Genomic DNA, 18,694 nt, shown 5'->3' with positions numbered 1-18,694 from the left:
GCTGGTAAGAACAGTTGCCACTTCTCCTCCAGATCTTCAGATGGGCCTCTTCGGTGGGCCACCCCTTCTCGGATCTGTAACCGGGTCCACTCTCTATGCAACAGACGGGCCCCCTGAGGAGAGTCGGTTAGAAGCAACTCAGGGCGCTGGATCTCCAAGGCTTCCAAAAGAAGTTTTCCCAGAGGGTCTTCCAGCTGCTCCTTCCTCAAGTCCCTTTTTGACAGCCGGGGTAAATCTTCCCCTTCAACCTGGGTCACCCTGCAATAGTATTTGGGTACTCCGACAGCCGAAACCCCAATCTCTTCGGCTCTTGATCCTCCTCTGGATCGAAGTTCAGTTCCCTGATATAGGGCACGCACCCCTTCTGGAGCCAAATGGGTCCATTCTTCATCAGGTTTGTGTGGTGCATGCAACCTTCTGGATAGGGCATCTGCATCCCTGTTCCCGATTCCTGGCCGATACTTCAGGCTGAAGTTGAAGCTAGAGAGGGCAGCCAACCATCTGTGTCCTGTTGCATCCAGCTTGGCTGTAGTCAACAGATAGGTAAGGGGATTATTATCCGTCTTGACAATGAATTCAGCTCCGTACAGGTAATCTTTCAGTTTGTCGACCACTGCCCACTTTAAGGCCAGGAATTCAAGTTTGTGGGTAGGATAATTCCTTTCAGCAGGTAGTAGACTCCTGCTCACGTAGGCTACGGGTCGCAGGTGGCCCTCATGTTCCTGGTAGAGTACCCCACCCAGCCCATCTCGGCTGGCATCGACATGTAGTTCATATGGTTTCGTGGGGTCTGCGTAGGCCAACACAGGGGCAGTGGTTAGATTCTTTTTCAACTGAATGAAAGCCCCTTCACATTCTGGGGTCCACTGATCCTGGATGGACTCCTTGGCCTTCCGGGGTCCCATGGTGGACTTCACTGGCTTGACCAGTTCAGGAACGTCATCTTCTTCGTTCTTTAGTAACTCATTGAGGGGTCGGGCAATCTTGGCGAACCCCTCTACAAACCTCCTGTAATAGGAGCAAAAACCCAGGAACGACCGAAGTTCGGTCACATTTGTAGGTCTCGGCCAGGAGGCGACAGCATCCAGCTTGTCCGGGTCGGTGGCCACCCCTTCTTCAGACACGATGTGGCCCAGGTAATGGACCGAGGACTGATAGAATTGGCACTTCTCAGGAGAAAGTTTCAGGCCTTCTTCATGTAGCCTCTTCAGGACCTTTTCCAACCTCTCCTCGTGTTCTTCCAAAGTTCTGCCAAACACGATAACATCATCCAAGTATACCAGTACCTCTATCAAATTCATATCTCCAACGGTCCTTTCCATCAGCCTTTGGAAGGTAGCAGGGGCCCCTGACAACCCCTGAGGCATGCGATTGAACTCAAAGAACCCCACAGGGGTGATGAAGGCTGTCTTCTCCCGATCTTCAGGGTGCATGGGGATCTGATAATACCCACTCTTTAAGTCCATCACACTGAACCACTTCGCCCCTGACAGGCTCTGTAGGGCGTCTTCGATTCGAGGAGTGGTATACTGGTCTGGGATGGTTCTTCTGTTCAGGGTTCGGTAGTCGATACAAAGCCTCAGAGATCCGTTTTTCTTCCGGACTACCACTATCGGAGAAGCATATGGGCTCCTGGATTCTCGAATAACCCCAGTCTTCTTGAGTTCCGCCAGCTGCTGACGTAGATCTTCTAAGTCACCTAAGGGAACTCGCCGGACTCTTTCTCGGAAAGGTTTGTCCTCACTCAGGCGGATCTTATGAGTGGCACTCCTGGCGCATCCCACGTCGAACTCATCCCTAGAAAATATTCCTTGCCATCGAGCAAGTTGTGCCTTGGCCCTCTTCACCCATTCTGGTGGGAGGGCAGCGTTTCCAGAGCAGAGCTCTTCTATAACATCTTCACCCCTTTCCCCCTCTTTAAGATCAGATGGGACAACTGGGGTAGCCGGGTTAACTTGGCCCAACAGCACTCTGGCCGGTACCTTCACCGGTGTAGTAGAGGTGTTTCTGACACTCACTAAAACCCTTCCATGGTTTTTCTGTAACACCTTCAAAGGGATCACTTCAGGGATTACTTCTATCCCTCTCTCCTCTTCCTGTGGACCTGATTCAAAGATGATAAAAGGGCCCGGCTGTTTCCATGTGAGTTTAACGGAAGCTTTCAGACAAGCCACCTCTCCTGGCTGCAAGACCTTTTCCGTTCTGTCCAACTTCCAGAGTCTTCCAACTCCTTCTGCAGGAGTCTCTTGCTCCAATACTAATCGTTGATAGGCCTGCCGTAGCATGGGGTGAATCCTTGGCGCTGGAGCATCCTGTCCCTGGACCAGTTGTGTCAGGAGGCGCCTTACTAGGTCAGTGTTGGTCCCTACGATGAGAGAGCTTTTGTTGGCCCCTGGCGGACGAGGACAGACCACCGCTAGGGTGTCGAAGGTTTCAGCTTCACCAGCCACTGATGGGTCAAAGGTCAACTTGATTGGCAGATACCCGTCATAGGGAAAACTTTGAGTCCCGATACCCCATATCTCCAGATCTTCCAACTTCTGCAGAGGTAGATGGGTAAGGTGTTTATCATAGAAGTCTCTATACAGAAGAGTCACTTGGGCCCCAGTGTCAAGGAGGGCTCTTGTGTAAATTCCTTCTACCTGGACAGAGACTACAGGGGAAGGCCCGACCAAGTTAGTTGGGAATTCTCTTGAAGTGGCCTTGTTGTCTGATTCAGTTCTCTGCACCCAGGCTCTTTTCTTTTTTTTTCTTCTGGACTTCAGTCCCCTCTGGGCCCGGTGTGCATTGATTTTCCTCCTCTCAGTAGCCTGGAGTATAGAACTAGGGGCGTTGTACCTGGATCTGACTCCCTGACTCAGATTCCCTGAATCATTGAGTCTCTTGGATTCCCTTGAAACTGGCGGGCACCCGGTCGACTCCTTCACGGGTGCCCTCTGAAGATTTTCCGCTGGCTTGCGAGGTTCTGAGGCGACATTTCCTGGGCTGGGACATACTCCTCTAACATGTCCTACTCCCCCACAGTTGAAACAAGTTAGCGATCTCCTAGGTCTCGGTTCCGGGTCTACTCTAAGGTTAGAAGGTTTATCCGGCTTCTCTGACGCGTTCCCATCAGGTAGAGTAGATGCCTGACTAGTCAGGATGGACACCATTTCTATCAACTGGGACACCTGGGTCTTTAGGAGTTCAACTTGCGAGTCACTTTCTTTTGCACTTATCACTCTGACACGAGCAGTTGAGTCAAACTGCCGACTCTTCCTTTTGTTGTCCAACATGACCTCTTCTTCTCTGACCATTCGGATCAGGTCAGGGTATTCCAGAATGCCACCATCTTGGCGAGTTCGCAACAGTATGGCAATGGGATCTAAGGGTTGAGCCCCTCTCAGCACCTGCCGTGCACGAGTCTCATCTACCTTCCGGGGGTCTATCCCTTTCTTTAACAAGATATGGTGGATGATCTTATCTAGGCGTCTAATAAATTCGGACAACTTCTCTTCCTCTTCTTGGTAACAGTGGTCTAACTGGTAAAGAAGTTCAGCCACGTTCTCCGTCCGACCAAATACATCTTGTAGAATGTCTAGATAATCCTGTGCAGTACAGTTCTTTTTGCTTAGCTTGAGATTACGTACGGCCTCTAGTGCAGGTCCCTTTAAACTTTCTGTGATTCTCTGTTTCTTGTGCTGTTCTGGTACCTCCCACTCTTCCAAAGCCTGAGTGGCGGTATCTAACCACTCTTCAAACCCATCTTCTGTCGAAGGCACAGGCTGTTTCCCAGAGAATGTCCTGAGCTTCCTATATCCAGTCATCAGATAGTTTGGGGAGTCCTTACTACATTTTGCTACGATTTCCCCGAGAACAGCACACAGTTCTGAGCTAAAGGTAGACAAAGGTGGTGACTCTGGACTCCCTTCTTGGACACCTTTTTCTTTGCTGGATCCCCCAGGAGTGGTGGATGAGGGACCTTCAGTAAGGACTTCTGGATGTATTAAGAAAAGTTCTATTTGGTCAGTAGTCTTTACACTGGTTCCCTTAAAGTATTTAGGGACCCCCTTCCTCCACTCACACAATGCATACGTGTGTGGAACGGTGGTGTCTGTCTTTATGTCAGTCACCCAGAATTTCCTGTCTGTGGACAGTGCCCTTAAAACTGGGAGGAGTTTTTCCTCAGTCCAGACCTCTCCCTTGATTTCAACCACCAGGCCATTTTCCACTACGACATTCTCTTCCCTGCACCACTCGGCTGCAGCGGTAGGATCCATTTCTGCGTTGAGGGGGATTCTGTGGCTGAGAGGGTTGTGTTGCAGGACTGTAGATAATCCCGGACGAGCCCCCACGTGTAGCACCACCCCCGCAGGAGCTGCTGATTAGATTATTGGGTCTACGTCCTGCCTAACAACCCACAGAATTGGCTCGAACCCTCCCTAGGCACAACTGACCCAGAATAGGACTGGAATACCAAATGGCTACACAGATTGGAATATAACACTTCAATAAATAATAATGACCTGTTACCTCTCTCCAGCTGCAGTCCTTCTGGGTAATACAAGGTGACCACACACAAGCTTGCTTTTAAACAGGAAAGTTATTTACTGTAAATCAAATAAACAGTTTCGATACAGTAAAATATGACTTTGTAAAAGGATATACTGATTAATTAATCAAAGATAAGATAAATACTGTGATATCACTCCTCAAGGGCACATTAATTGTTTCAGGAAATGTCTCCGAGCCCATAGGACCACCATCTTAATCACTATTATACTTTTGGAAATAAGGCTCAGCATTCAGTTAGACACAGTATCAGAATGTCAGACCTATCTGAGTCCGCTGTTTCTTCTCCATATCTTCGCTAGCAACGTTGGTGCACTCGCAATTTGTAATCCACATTGAGGATGGGTGATCAATAGAGAGAATGGCAGCAAACAGTTAGTAATCACCGCGGGGTGTCTGTGCAGGATTGGCGGTAAAACTTCTGTGAGAGATGTACTGGGCCACCTGGTATATTGCCTTCTACTACTCTAAGGCTAATCCTGACTAAAGTTACTTCTTTGATAGATAGAGTCAGTTTTTGGGCAGGTGCCCTCTCACCAACAGGACTGTCTCCCAGGAAGCCTCCGCTGCGGTCTCAGTCTCCGGCCTCTGTCACCAGCCGCGCTAGGTATTTGGGGTGGATGAGTCTGGTCTCTGTAGAACATCGATGGGACCTCCAGGAGGGATCCTCTACTGGAGATGAAACACTGCAACTTAGTCACTTAAGGCCCAGGAGTTTCGGCCTAGCATACAGCATCAGCCCACAGCACTGGCATCCTGCTTGTCTCACTGTGTCTTTCCCAAGAGAGTGAGCCTGGCTCCTCCCTTCCTTTATAAAGCTTCCCCCAGAAGGCTGTGCGGTGAAGCAGTGCATCCTGGTACTCTCAAAGCACTATGGGCGATGAAGACTGCTCAACTTCCTGAAAGGAAAATCACATCAAAAGAAATTCCATAGCTCGGCTCCTTTTGGCCACTAGATGGAGCCGAGTTCCTCTCAAATGTCAAGCAGCAGTCTTTTACACTTGTATAATGTAAGACCCCGCTACATATATATATATATACTGTAACAGGAAGTCAGCTAAATCTGGGAATGTAGTCACAGGAAGGAGATACATTTCTACCTGATTTAGAAAGTCCATTAATTAATTTAGGGTGTTGGCTACAGAGCTAGCCAGCAGGAAGTTGAAAGGCCTTCACCTGTTCAGAATGAGGGAGTTAAGGCTCTATAATTTGTTCAGAGAAATTCCTATTGTTTGCTGCCTCCAGAAGCTGCATCCTGAAGCCATGTGGGCTGGGAGCAGGAGGACAGTCAGCGTGTGCCTCCCGACAGGATGTGTGGGCCTGGGAGAAGACCCTCCGGAGTGATGTGTGCCCGGGACGGTAACCAAGGGTGAATACGTCTCAAAGGTGAGAAGACGAACTGTTGATGTGAAAGAAACAAAAGGACTGTGTTGCCCTGTGAAGCTATTATAAAAGGACTATTGAGTGTCCGCTGTGGGACAAGGAAGTCTGCCCGACGGTAGGTTGGAGACAGACACTTAGGCAGGTTCCAGTTGTGAGAAGGTAGCCGCCCACAGAGGCAAGGATTTATTTTCTGTTTTATTTTATTTTGGATGTTTTGCTGCATACAGCCTGGTGAAGAAAACACCATTTAATAAACCACACTGTTTGTTTGCAAGCACTTGTCGGCTACCTCTCTGGGAAAACGCACCCCCCAAGGGGTCATCCACACCCGCCACCGAGCTAATCCCTTAAATATGGTGGAGGTATGCAGTGGGCAGAAGCAGCAAGATCCCTGCAAGGAAGTGCAAATGTTTGATGAACTTTATCTGGTGCATGAGATTGCACAATCTATGTGTGCAGGAGAGAAGATCCTGACAGAAAAAAAAAAGTGTTTTAAAGAGACAGCGGTCTCAAAATTATTTGATGAACTTTGTTGTGTCTGGTGCAAGTGACTGCACAAACTGTGTGTGCAGGAAAAGAGATCTTGCAAGAGAGAGAGAAAAACTACATGTGTTAAAGAGACAGTGGTCTGAAAAATTTTTGCTGGACTGTGAAAAATTTGTTTGTGGAGTTATTGAAGATGGGGCGTTCAAAACGCCTGAAGAATGCAAAGATAGATGAAATGAGAGACCGGATTCTATGGATGGAGGGGATGTTGCCGTCTGAACCAGCCCCATCCATGCCTAAAGAGAGTCTACTAAAGAGGAAGGTTGTTGTCCCTAGCAACACTGATGAAACCGCTATGGAGACGCAGTGTGCTCAGATGAAAAGTAAACTCAAAATGGAGGAGATGTTGAAACATCTGATTATATCAAATGCAGCTCAACAGCAAGCAAATGCAGCTCAACAGCAGGCAAATGCGGATTTTCAGCAGAGCTTTGCAGCTCAACAAAAGGCTCATCAAGAGAGCATGGCAGGCTGGAAACAGAGACGCCAGCAGCCAATGGAGGCCATCGGTTTGGAGGAAACCGAGTATGTGTGCAGGGCTGAGTTGGATGCCTTGCAACGGAAAATGGAAGAAAAGGAACAAGCCTTGGAATTGCTTAAAATGGAGCATAGAAACTTGCAGGAAACGAATGAACTACTCAAGTCTCATGTGTTACAGTGGGAAGAATCCACTGCTCTTCTTTTGGTCGAGTTGCAAAAACGCAGAGAGACTATAATGGAGAAAGATACCATCCTCATGGAAAAGGAAAGTGAAATTCAGACTTTGCAGAAGCAAAGTATGGCTGATATGTTGGAGTTGCGTAATCAGCTGGAAAAAAGTCTTCAGTCTTTGGGAGCTACAAAAATAGACCTGCAGGAGTCGCAGGAACAGAATGTTGCTCTGAAAGCGACATTGTCTCTCAGCGACAAAGAGAAAAGTGAAAGAGAGGCTAAATTACTGAGTACTGTGTATGAGCTCACTACTTTGAGCAATGTGGTAGATGAATTGCGTGCGGACTGTGAAAGTTGGAAAGATGAAGCCCAACGTGTCCAGCAGCAGTTAAAGGAGAAAGACGCCTGTGTGGCAGAATTACATTCTTATTCCCAGATGCTAGCCAGTGAGGTGAAAGCTCTTATGCAGGGAAAAGGAGATTGTGAACATAAGAGGGAAAAAGTAGAGGCACAGCTTCTGGAATCGCAAGTCAAGGTGTCAGAAGGTGACCGATTGTGTGCTAAGCTGTCAGAGAAGGCAAACCGACTGCAGGTTGAGTTGGACAATGTTACAAATCAGCTTTCTCAAGCAGACAGCAAATCTAGAGAAATTGCGGAAGATTTTTCTATCTTGGAATCGCAGCTGCAAGACACGCAGGAACTCTTACAGGAAGAGAGGTGTCAAACGCTGAGTTTTAGCACAAAGCTCAAACAAATGGAAGATGAGAAAAATGGCTTCCTGGAACAATTAAAAGAGGAGGCGGAAGCAAAGAAAAACCTATCAGAGCAAGTCGCAACATTGCAAGCTCAGATAGCGGATATGAAAAAACGCATGGAAGAAAGCGTTGGTTCATTACAGTGTGTTGAAGATGTGAAAAAGAAGTTTGATCAGATGCTTGGTGAAGAGAAGACTGTGTCTGCAAAATATGCAGAAGAACGCGTACGTGCAGAAACGGAGGTGCGTGATAACGAGAGCAAAGCCCTGTTCTTGGCTCGCTCTTTGGAGGAAGCTCTAGAGTGTAAGGCTGAACTAGAAAGTGTTAAACAGCTGCGTACAGAAATGGAAGAATTGGTCAGCTCCAAGGATGATGTTGTGAAAAGCGTTCAGGAGCTAGAAAAGTCTAAGCGAGCCTTAGAACAGCAAGTAGAAGAGATGAAGATTCCGTTGCAGGAACTGGAAGAGGAATTCCAGGCAACAGAGGATCTGTCCCAAAGAGGGGATAGTGTGCCTGATGCAGTTTTTAAAAGGATCAGTGTTTTGGGGTCTGTCCTGAGTGAGCCTCAGAAATGTGACGACATGTGGCTTGAATCACCCCTTTGGAATAAACCGTTCCTTCAAAAACTTCAAGCATTGGAAAATGTATCATTAGAACTTCAGCAAACAAAGGAGCTGAGTAAGAAATGTGGTGATTTCTCAGTTCAGGCTGAAAACCTAGTGGAGAAAACTAAGGCTGTTGGTGAAAACGTGAAGCAAATGAATAAGTGCCTTTCAGGGAGTGTTTCCAAAATGGAACTGGTGAAAGACGGGTGGCAGAAGTTTGATCGTGATCTTGAGATGCATTCCATGTGGAATTCAGATAGAGAAAAAGAACTAGGTGACCTTGAGCGGTCAAATAGTTCAGCAGAAAGTGCATTGAAGAAACCTGTAAAAGAATGTGTTGCAGTTCCATGCTTCTTCACTGATGCAGAGAGGAGGTCTATAATGGATACCACCCAGATCGCTGGGTTCAACTGTGTTGTTGCCTTTGACCCCTATGTTGGTGGAAGGAAAGTTGATGATGTTCTGGTTGGCTACTTCTGTGAAGAGTTTGGCAAGAAATATAAACTGAATATCAAATCAAGTAGTAGGCCTTTACTGCGACTCGCTCAGGAGGGCGAAAAGTTTAAGAAGTTGATGAGTGCAAATGCTTCAGATCTGCCTATGAATATGAAATGTTTGAATGATATTGATATCTCTGGGAAAAGGAACAGGGGTCACTTTGAAGAAATGTGTGACAGCCTGTTGTCTCAATTGGAAAATCCTCTGCACAGCATCTTAGAGCAAGCAAAGCTCAAGAAGGAAGATCATTCCCTTTTACAACAAAAAGTCAATGATTGTGTACAGCTGTATGGAGAGGCAACTCAAGTCACAGAGGGATGTCAAGAGTCCCTACTTGGAACAAAGCTTAGTGAAGCAAAGGTTCTCAAAGTTTTGTGGAAAACATTTATGGATTGCAGAGAGAGGCGTCTTAAGAATGTTGAAGACATTAAGACTAGCCCAATTGAGTTGCCTATGGATCACGGTCCTCCATGGTGGATTGGACAGACGGTTATGAGGGACAAGCTGTCTGACATTTATGAGAAAGCTGTCAATGAAGATGACAGAAACGAGAAGGAGCGAAATGATGCCAAAAATGCAGTTGAAGAATGTGTATATGAGATGAGAGACAAACTGTGTGGCATTTATGAGAAATCCGTCAATGAAGATGACAAAACAGTTTCATCCGGAAGCTTGAGGATAATAGGAGGCTTATCAGTGAGTCAGCAGTGCTTGACACATGCGTGCCTGGAAATCTGTGTCCCAACCCTAGGGTTGAAACAAGAGGGGGGGGTATGTAACAGGAAGTCAGCTAAATCTGGGAATGTAGTCACAGGAAGGAGATACATTTCTACCTGATTTAGAAAGTCCATTAATTAATGGACTTTCTAAATCAGGTAGAAATGTATCTCCTTCCTGTGACTACATTCCCAGATTTAGCTGACTTCCTGTTACAATACACACACACACATATATATATATATATATATATATATATATATATAGTGCAGTAAAACTGCAAGAAAGGGCACTGGGGGCCAAAGTAATGTCAATTTATTTTATTTAGTAATGTAATCCAATAGGATTACAATATATCAGTGTGTTTGTGTGTTTTACTTTTCAAATTTGCCGCCAGTTCCACTCCCCTGCGACGTGACGCTTGCAGGAGACGGAAGCCGGGGCACAGATCATTAGGCTGAAGATCCGGCCGCCGTATGCTACAGGGACACATTGCGGGATCCCGGGGACAAGGTAAGTAACCTCTCTTCCAGGATCCAGCGATGCTTCCTGGCGGTACCCCGAGTGTGGCTCGGGGTTACCGCTAATGGCACTGAAATTACACCCCAAGCCACACTCGGGAATACCGCTAAGGAGGTTAATGCCCTGCAAGAGACTGTCATGGTATGAACTGGCTGTTGGGCTATAAGGCTTCTTGTATATGGGGCTGCCCAGCTGTAGTGCGTTCCTCCTGGCGTATTAGCACATCTGGAAGGGATAGGTGGACCATCCAGCCCTGCTGCAGGTGTCCTGTCACGGTCTATGGCAGGCTACGACTGGACAGGGATGAACACTATACTGCTTGGTACCAGCGTCTAGACCAGGGATCCCCAAACTATGGCCCTCCAGTTGTTCAGGAACTACAATTCCCATCATGCCTAGTCATGTCTGTGAATGTCAGAGTTTTACAATGCCTCATGGGACGTGTAGTTTTGCAACATCTGGAGGGCCATAGTTTGGAGATCCCTGGACCCTGTCTGTTCCGGGATGAAGGTCTGGAGTGCAGGTCTTCTTTCGGAAGGACACATTGCAGCTGGACAGGGCCAAACCAGATTCCAGCTATCATTTTCCAAATGCCGTTTAGGATCATGTGATGGAAAACCAGGAATAAAATCTCTTCTGTTTCTTTCCTTTGCTAAAATAAAACATCTCCTCCTTCTACTGGATATTTTCAGCTCTAAAAACTGCAGGAAATAGAACTTTCCTGTCTTCCCAGGCCACATGCAGACATCTGCTGTACACTTGTTTGATTCTTATTCAGGATATGAATGGGGACCTACTAAAAAATTGACAGAGGTTCTAAGCCTTCCACACTCCCAGAGGCGTAACTAGAACCTTCAGGGCCCCGGTGCAAGAAACCATGAAGGGCCCCCTGGACCCCTGGCGCCCTTTACTCTAGTTGCGGGCCCTTTATTACGGTGAGGGAAGGAAGAATTCTGAAGGGGGGGGGCAGCACAGAAGGGGGGGGGACCAGGGGAGCACACAGGGGCCCAGAGACACCAAAGACAGCAGAACACAAGTATACTGGATAGGAGAAGTGTACAAAGGGCAGCGTACAGAGGAACCAATCTCCTCCATTTTCCTCCTGCAGCTAGAGAAGGAAAAAGGAGGACAGTGATTTCTCTACATGCTGCCCCCACCGCCCCTCCTATTCAGGTGTACAGGGGAGCCACATGGGCCCCCTGGAGCATGGGGCCCGGTTGCGATTGCAACCCCTGCAACCCCTGTAGTTACGCCCCTGCACACTCCATTGAAGACTAAAAAATTTGGGGTTTTAAAGTACATCTAAAGCCAAAGTTCTTTGCACTGCAAATACTATCACCTGCTGTCGCGTTTTGTTGGTAGTATTGCCTACAGAATGCAAACCTATTAACTGAATGCGTCAATGTCACAACAGTATGCAATGCGCCGTAGTAATGTGCGTTTTTAAAGGTTAGCACAGGTAGTAAGGAAGGGACTTAATGCCTTTTAACCACTTGTCAAATGTCTGAAAAGCAATCAACAGCGGATTGCTTTTCAGAGTGCACCACTAGTGTAAAATGAACCCTTGCGGTTGATTTTTTATGCTCCCCCTTAACCACTTCAATACAGGGCACTTTCACCCCATTACTGCCCAGGCCAATTTTAAACTTTCAATTGCGCAGTCATGCAACACTGTATCCATTTGAAATTTTTTGCATTTTTTTTCACGCAAATTGAGCTTTCTTTTGGTGACATTAAGAGCCCATTCACACTGAAGCAGCACGACTCTGTACTACTTCGGGGCGACTTGTGAAGTCCCGTGCACCGCGACTTCGGCGCGACTTGCAAGGACTTCATATAATGAATGTCTATGCAAGTCGCTCCGAGGTCGCCCTGAAGTAGTACAGGACCATTTTCCTAAGTCAGAGCGACTTGTGTCGCTCCTATTAGAATGGGTCTTGTAGCAGTCAATGGACCGCGAGGGACCGCGACTTGTCAGGCTGACAAGTCATCTGACAAGTCGCTCTAGTGTGAATTAAGGCTCCCTTAAGACCCCGTTCACACTGGGGCGAGCCGACTTTGCCGGGTGACCTGTGAAGTCGCGGCGCGCAGCTCGCACCGCGACCTCGTAGCGGCCGGCACGGACTTCACATAATTGAAGTCAATCAGGTCGCTCCGGGTCGCCCCAAAGAAGCTCCGGACCCTTTTTCTAAGTTTGCAAATAAATAATCTTCCTTCATAAATGTAGGTCAAAATGTATTCTGCTACATTTTTTTAGTGAAAATAACCCACATCATTGTTTAGTATGTAGTCTGTAGGAAAGTTATAGAATCCACAAACTATGGTATATATATATATATATATATATATATATATATATATATATATACTGTATCTGAAAATTGATCAATCCTGATGTACTGACAGCCTATCTCATTTCTTGAAGGCCTAAAAATGCCAGGACAGTACAAATATCCCCCTAATGACCCCTTTGTGGAAAGTAGGCAGTCCAAGGTGTTTAGTAAGAGGAGTGACAAGTTTTTTGAAGTTGTAATTTTTTGTCATAATTTTTGGGGAAAATTTTTTTTTTTCACAATTTGTTTTCTTTTTCCATGCTGTCACCAGTGCAGTACAGTATCATTATATAATTAGTGTGGTAGTGATCAGGGACACTGACTGGTGACAGTATATACAAAAAAACAAAACTATTTTATTTTATTTTTTCTTAATTTATTTATTTATTTATTTTTTAACATTGTTTTTTTTTAACACACTGTGATCAGAGTAATACAGTGTTACCATAGTAACTCTAAACTACTCTGGGGAAGTGATCAGGATTTTTTTTTGTTTAAAAAATATAATTGCTTATACCAGTGAATTTTATTGGTATAAGCAACAATTTTTACTGAATGAAGCTGATTATTTCAGTGTGTTTTGTTGTCATTAGCTTTAATTGGCCTTGTCTGTACCATATGATCACTGTCATCTATCACAGTTAGCAACAAAATTGTACACAATGGATGGCATGAAAGGAAGCCATCCATTGTTTGCAATTGTCATGTGATCTGCTGTGATTGGTTACAGCGATCACATGATAACGGCAGCGAGCCGGTACACTGATCAGTCATGGGCTGTGTCCGAGGTATACAGCCATTGACAGATCCTGGCGGATCACACGGAATGATGAATGTCCCACCCAACCATCATTTGACACTAGGCTGTGCGGAAAGTGGCTACGCTGCAAAGACAGCTGATACATTTGCCTTGGCAGTGATGGTTCGTATCACGGCAATACAAAAATGATCCCCCCAATATTTTCGGCAGGCAGTGGTGGTACTGGTTTTTAGGGGTAAAATAGTCAGTAAGATGGCAATATATTGCCTATTCACCACCGCCTGTCATACGCTGTATGAAAAGCAATCCACTGTGGAATGAGCCCTTAGAGAGTGAATCTCCCTAATGGGGACACAGACAGCAATAACGATCTTACAGTGCTTCTATCCCCTCTCCACTCTATCCAAAGCTAAACACATAAAAATATACTTCAGTCTGTGGGACAAAAGTCAAACGCTTTACATTGTAGAAAGGAGGGGTAATCTCCCTATGAAGTTATTTGCTGCTTGTGTCCAGCTAGGGAGATTTCCCTTCACTTCCTGTCCTGGAGACACAACAGGAAACCAAAGGAAATCTCTCCAATGTGAACAAAATTCGCATCTGACAGAGTTGTCATAGGAACAGGTTTCCCCATTGGATGATTATTTTTCACCTATTGCCCTGAAAACAGTTCAAAATAGTTGGATTTTCCATCACTTTCTGTCTTGGTGACCGTGGTCACCTGGGAGTCTAGGACAAATAGAGGGGATAATCTCCCCAGGATGCACACAGGCAGTTATAAAGACGGGACAGAGGATCTAACCCTAAGACTAAAAGAAAACAAAAATGCCTAAAACATGTAATACACCTTAAAGTGATACTTAAGGTTTTCATAAAAAAAACAAACATGTTATACTTACCTGTTCTGTACAATGGCTTTACACAGAGTGTCCTGATGCTCTTCTTTTTGGGCCCCCTGCCAGAGCTCCTGGCTCCTCCCCCCTGCCTCTTACTATGGTGGGGGCACTCGAGCAGGTTGGCTCCTGAGCTGTGCTCCTTTGAATGGAGGTTGTCCAATTACACACAGAGTGCGGCCCAGCCCCGCCCCCCCTTTCTCCTTATGGACTCACTGGCTGTATTTGACAGCAGCTAATGGCTCCCGCCTCTGTGTGAGCCAATAAGGAGAGGGAGACCCGGGAGAGATGCTGCACTCATGAACATTGCTGGATCGATATGGGGCTCAGGTAAGTGTAAGGGGAGTATTGGGGGGGGGGGGGGAGCTGCACCCAGAAGGTTTTTTACCCTAATGCATAGAAAGCATTAAAGTGATTGCAAACCCTTACATATACCCAGTGAAGTGACTGGCCTCAGATGATATACAGAGATTAAACACATCCTCCTATATAAGTTGTACCTGTCTATCTACAGCCTTCTCTTCTCTACATCTGTTCAAAGTGCTGAATTTACAAAGCTTGTCTGAGAGGTAAAAAAAAAAAAAAGTTGTTGGAGAGCTGAAGTTACACTCTGCAGAGCTCAGTGAGGAGAGTTCTGGGAGGTGATTGGAGAGAAGGGACACAACCCCCTTCACACAAGAACAGCCGGAGTTCCCTCCCCTGTCACCATTTTTCTCTTGGTGTCAGGAAAGCCTGTCAGGAGACAAGTACACACTATAGAGGGATATGCTTTGTTCATATTTCATGTCTGAGGTTTACAACCACTTTAAAGTGATATTAAAACTTTGTTTTTTGTTGTTGTTTGTTTTTATTTTTAAATAACAAACATGTTAGGGTCCATTCACACTAGCGCGACTTGTCAGGAGACTTGGTCGCCTGACAGGTCGCGGTCGGTCGCTCACCATTGAATAGTACAGGACCCGTTCTAATAGGAGTGACACAAGTCGCTCCGACTTAGAAAAAGGGTCCTGTACTACTTTGGGGCGACCTGGAGGCGACTTGCATTGACTTCAATTATATGCAGTCCCTGCAAGTCGCGCCGAGGTCGCCCCAGCAAGTCGTGTCGCGCCAGTCTGAATGGGCGCTTATACTTACCTGCTCTGTGCAGTGGTTTTACACCAATCAGCTCTGATTTCCTTTTCGGGTCTCCCACTGGCGCTCCTGGCTCCTCCCCCTTGAGCAGTGCCCCCAGAAAAATGATTTTGCCCTGGGGGCACCACTGCCTGCTCACTCCTTATATATTGCTCTATGCAACCATAAGACACATAGAGCCACGCCTCGGCCCATCCTTCTCTCTGTCCTCATTGGCTCACTGGCTGTGATTGACTGCAGTGGGAGCCAATGGGCTCCGGCTGCTGTCTCAACCAATGAGGAGAGAGTGCTCATACATCTGAGGCTCTGGTGAACATCGCTGGATCGGAGGGAGGTCAGGTAAGTATTAGGGGGGCTGGGGGAAGCTGCTGCACACAGCAGGTTTTTTACCTTCATGCTTTCTATGCATGAAGGTAAAATAACCTTCTGCCTTTAGAACTGGTGCCTGGTAGCGACAATTTTTTTACACACTTCTACTCTTACTATTTAAAATGAAAGAGAGTTTTATTATTATTATTACTATTTTTAAAGAATGCTTGATATTATTATTATTCAATATTTCATAGTTTTAGTAGTAGTTATAGTAGCAGCAGTAGTAATAGTAGTAAATTAGTAATACTAGCAGTAGTAGTAATAGTAGAAGTGTTAGTATTAGTAGTAGCAATAGTAGTAGTAGTAGTAGTATTAGTAGCAGTAGTAGTAGTATTAGTAGAAGTATTAGTAATAGTAATCAAAAAGGACAGATCCTGCACATGCTGATATACAAGTACAAAGAGGAGTACTTCACCAGCCCATGGCGCTGTCCATGTGTTCACCTCCTTTGTTTGTATGTTTTATAGCTGAAATTTCCTGGTTGCTGCTGCTCCTCTCTCACTCCACTGGGGGGGGGGGGGGGGGGGGGGCGGATCAAAACAATTCAAATCTGTAAAGAAAAGCGCACACAACCTCGGGCAATAACGCTTTAATAAAGGACAACAACACAGTACATTGGAATTGCACTCACACTTTTCCTTTAAGACAATCGCTTTACAGCATTCCAACAGGAGCTACTCGCTCCTCCCGTCCCTCCAGATGGTGACTCTGCAGTCTCCTCATTCGCGGCTGCCACCGCTGTATCCCCGCTCTCCTTCACTTCCTGTGTTGCCTGGTCACCGGATGCCGGTTCTGGTGCGCCTGCGCACTATACCGACGTGATCTACGGCGCCTCAGGAGAGCCTCAGCCAAAGCCGGAGCCACAAGTTGTACGGAGCTGCGAGGTGGGAGATTCAAGACACGGGTGCACTGCCTCTGCTGTTACTACGGACAACGCGTTTCGGAGGCGGAGCCTCCTTCTTCAGGTCCCACCTTGCTTCCTGCTAACGCCCCTCCCTATATACCCGGGATACCATCGGCCCTAATTATTTGATTGTGTATTCTTAAAGGGGCCAGTAACCAATAATCCTTATCCACCTTGGCTGGGACGGGAGAAGCAAGGGGCTATCCACTTTTAAAAAACATATATTAAAAATACAGTTTAAGATACAATTTAAAATACAATTTAAAATTAAAATTAAAATACAATTTAATACCAGCGCAGATATTAACCAGAGCTATTATAGATACATGTTTGGATATCACATTCCCTACATAGCAATGGTTGTCTCCTGCTAAAAATACATAAACGTATCCTAAAAGTATATATGTATATAAGACTCTAAGCTACATCAGCATTTCCTAATACCAATAGTCGACGGATCATATTAATTCCACATTATCTCTCATCCATCTACCAGGATAATTTCATAAGTCAGGATAATACACATAATAAATATATAAAACTACTAGTCTCATTAGAATTCAGTAAGATAAGATTCAATTCCATATGGCACATATGCAAATATCAATTAGTATATGAGGATACTACTCCATATAGGCCAACCAAATATACTACACGGCAGTTGTTTATATTTCTCATATATATATATACACACATATATATATATATATATATATATACACACACGAGAAATACATATACATACAGCGGTGGCAGCCGCGAATGAGGAGACTGCAGAGTCACCATCTGGAGGGACGGGAGGAGCGAGTAGCTCCTGTTGGAATGCTGTAAAGCGATTGTCTTAAAGGAAAAGTGTGAGTGCAATTCCAATGTACTGTGTTGTTGTCCTTTATTAAAGCGTTATTGCCCGAGGTTGCGTGCGCTTTTCTTTACAGATTTGAATAGTAATAGTAGTAGTATTAGTAGTAGTAGTAGTAGTAATAGTAGTAGTATTAGTAGCAGCAACAGTTGTAAGTAATAGTAGTAATATTAGTAATAGTAGTAGTAGTAATAGTAGTAGTATTAGTAGCAGCAGCAGTTGTAAGTAATAGTAGTAATATTAGTAATAGTAGTAGTATTAGTAGCAGCAACAGTTGTAAGTAATAGTAGTAATATTAGTAATAGCAGTAGTATTAGTAATAGTAGTAGTAGTAATATTAGTAATAGTAGTAGTAGTAATATTAGTAGTAGTAGTAATAGTAGTAGTATTAGTAGCAGCAGCAGTTGTAAGTAATAGTAGTAATATTAGTAATAGTAGTAGTAGCAATAGTGGCAGTAGTAGTAGTAGTAATAGTATTAGTAATAGCAGTAGTATTAGTAATAGTAGTAGTAGTCATAGTAGTAATATTAGTAATAGAAGTAGTAGTAATAGTGGCAGTAGTAGTAGTAGTAATAGTATTAGTAATAGCAGTAGTAATAGTAGTAATATTAGTAGTATACACAGCGTCTGCACTTAGTAACCACTAATTAAAAGAAAAGTGACAGTACTCAGCAGGGTATCCCAGCCACATTTACTGCTCACTATAGAAGAGACACATAAGATGCTTACCATTCCTTGATTGCCTGGAATATATGTGTTGAGCTGCTGTCCATGTGGACTGGGTGCTCCTGAGGTCCCAGCTGGTTAGTGTATAGCAAGCTCTGTGTGTTGGTGGTGCCAGGTGTCTGGGACGTTCTGGGCCCCGTGGTTTCTGTTCTCTGTGGATCCCCTGCTCTGTAGATCCTGTTCTGTGTGTGGATCATGTGCAGTGTGGATCCTAAGCTCTATGTAGACCCTGTGCCTGATTGTGGATAATGTACTGGGGATCCTGTGCTGAGTTGATCCTGTTCTGTGTGTGTACCCTTTTATGTGCTCTTTAGATCATTTGCAGTGTGGATAGTGTGCTGTGGATTGTGTGCAGTGCAGATCTTTGGCTCTATGTGAGCCCTGTGAAGTGTAGATCCTGTGCAGTGTGGACCCTGTGCAGTGTGAATCATGTGAAGTGTAGATTCTGTGCAGTGTGGACCCTGTGCTGTGTGGATCCTGTGCTCAGT

General features: G+C 45.4%; 1 protein-coding gene across 1 annotated transcript in view; it reads right to left on the bottom strand.

Annotated features, from left to right (window-relative positions):
* Positions 1-18,420, bottom strand: part of LOC309562456 (uncharacterized protein) — a 117,974-nt gene extending 99,554 nt beyond the window's left edge. Inside the window, exon 1 of the mRNA XM_082266686.1 lies at positions 18,210-18,420. Within this exon, the coding sequence (XP_082122812.1) occupies positions 18,210-18,403 (194 nt within the window). The 5' untranslated portion in view covers positions 18,404-18,420. The remainder of the gene's footprint in view (positions 1-18,209) is intronic.
* Positions 18,421-18,694: the final 274 nt, after the last annotated feature.

This window comes from Pelophylax lessonae, assembly GCF_965119305.1.
Source record: "Pelophylax lessonae genome assembly, chromosome: 1".
Taxonomy (NCBI): Eukaryota; Metazoa; Chordata; class Amphibia; order Anura; family Ranidae; genus Pelophylax; species Pelophylax lessonae.
The sequence above is the reverse complement of the archived record's forward strand: the minus strand, read 5'-3'. Positions and strand labels throughout refer to the sequence as shown.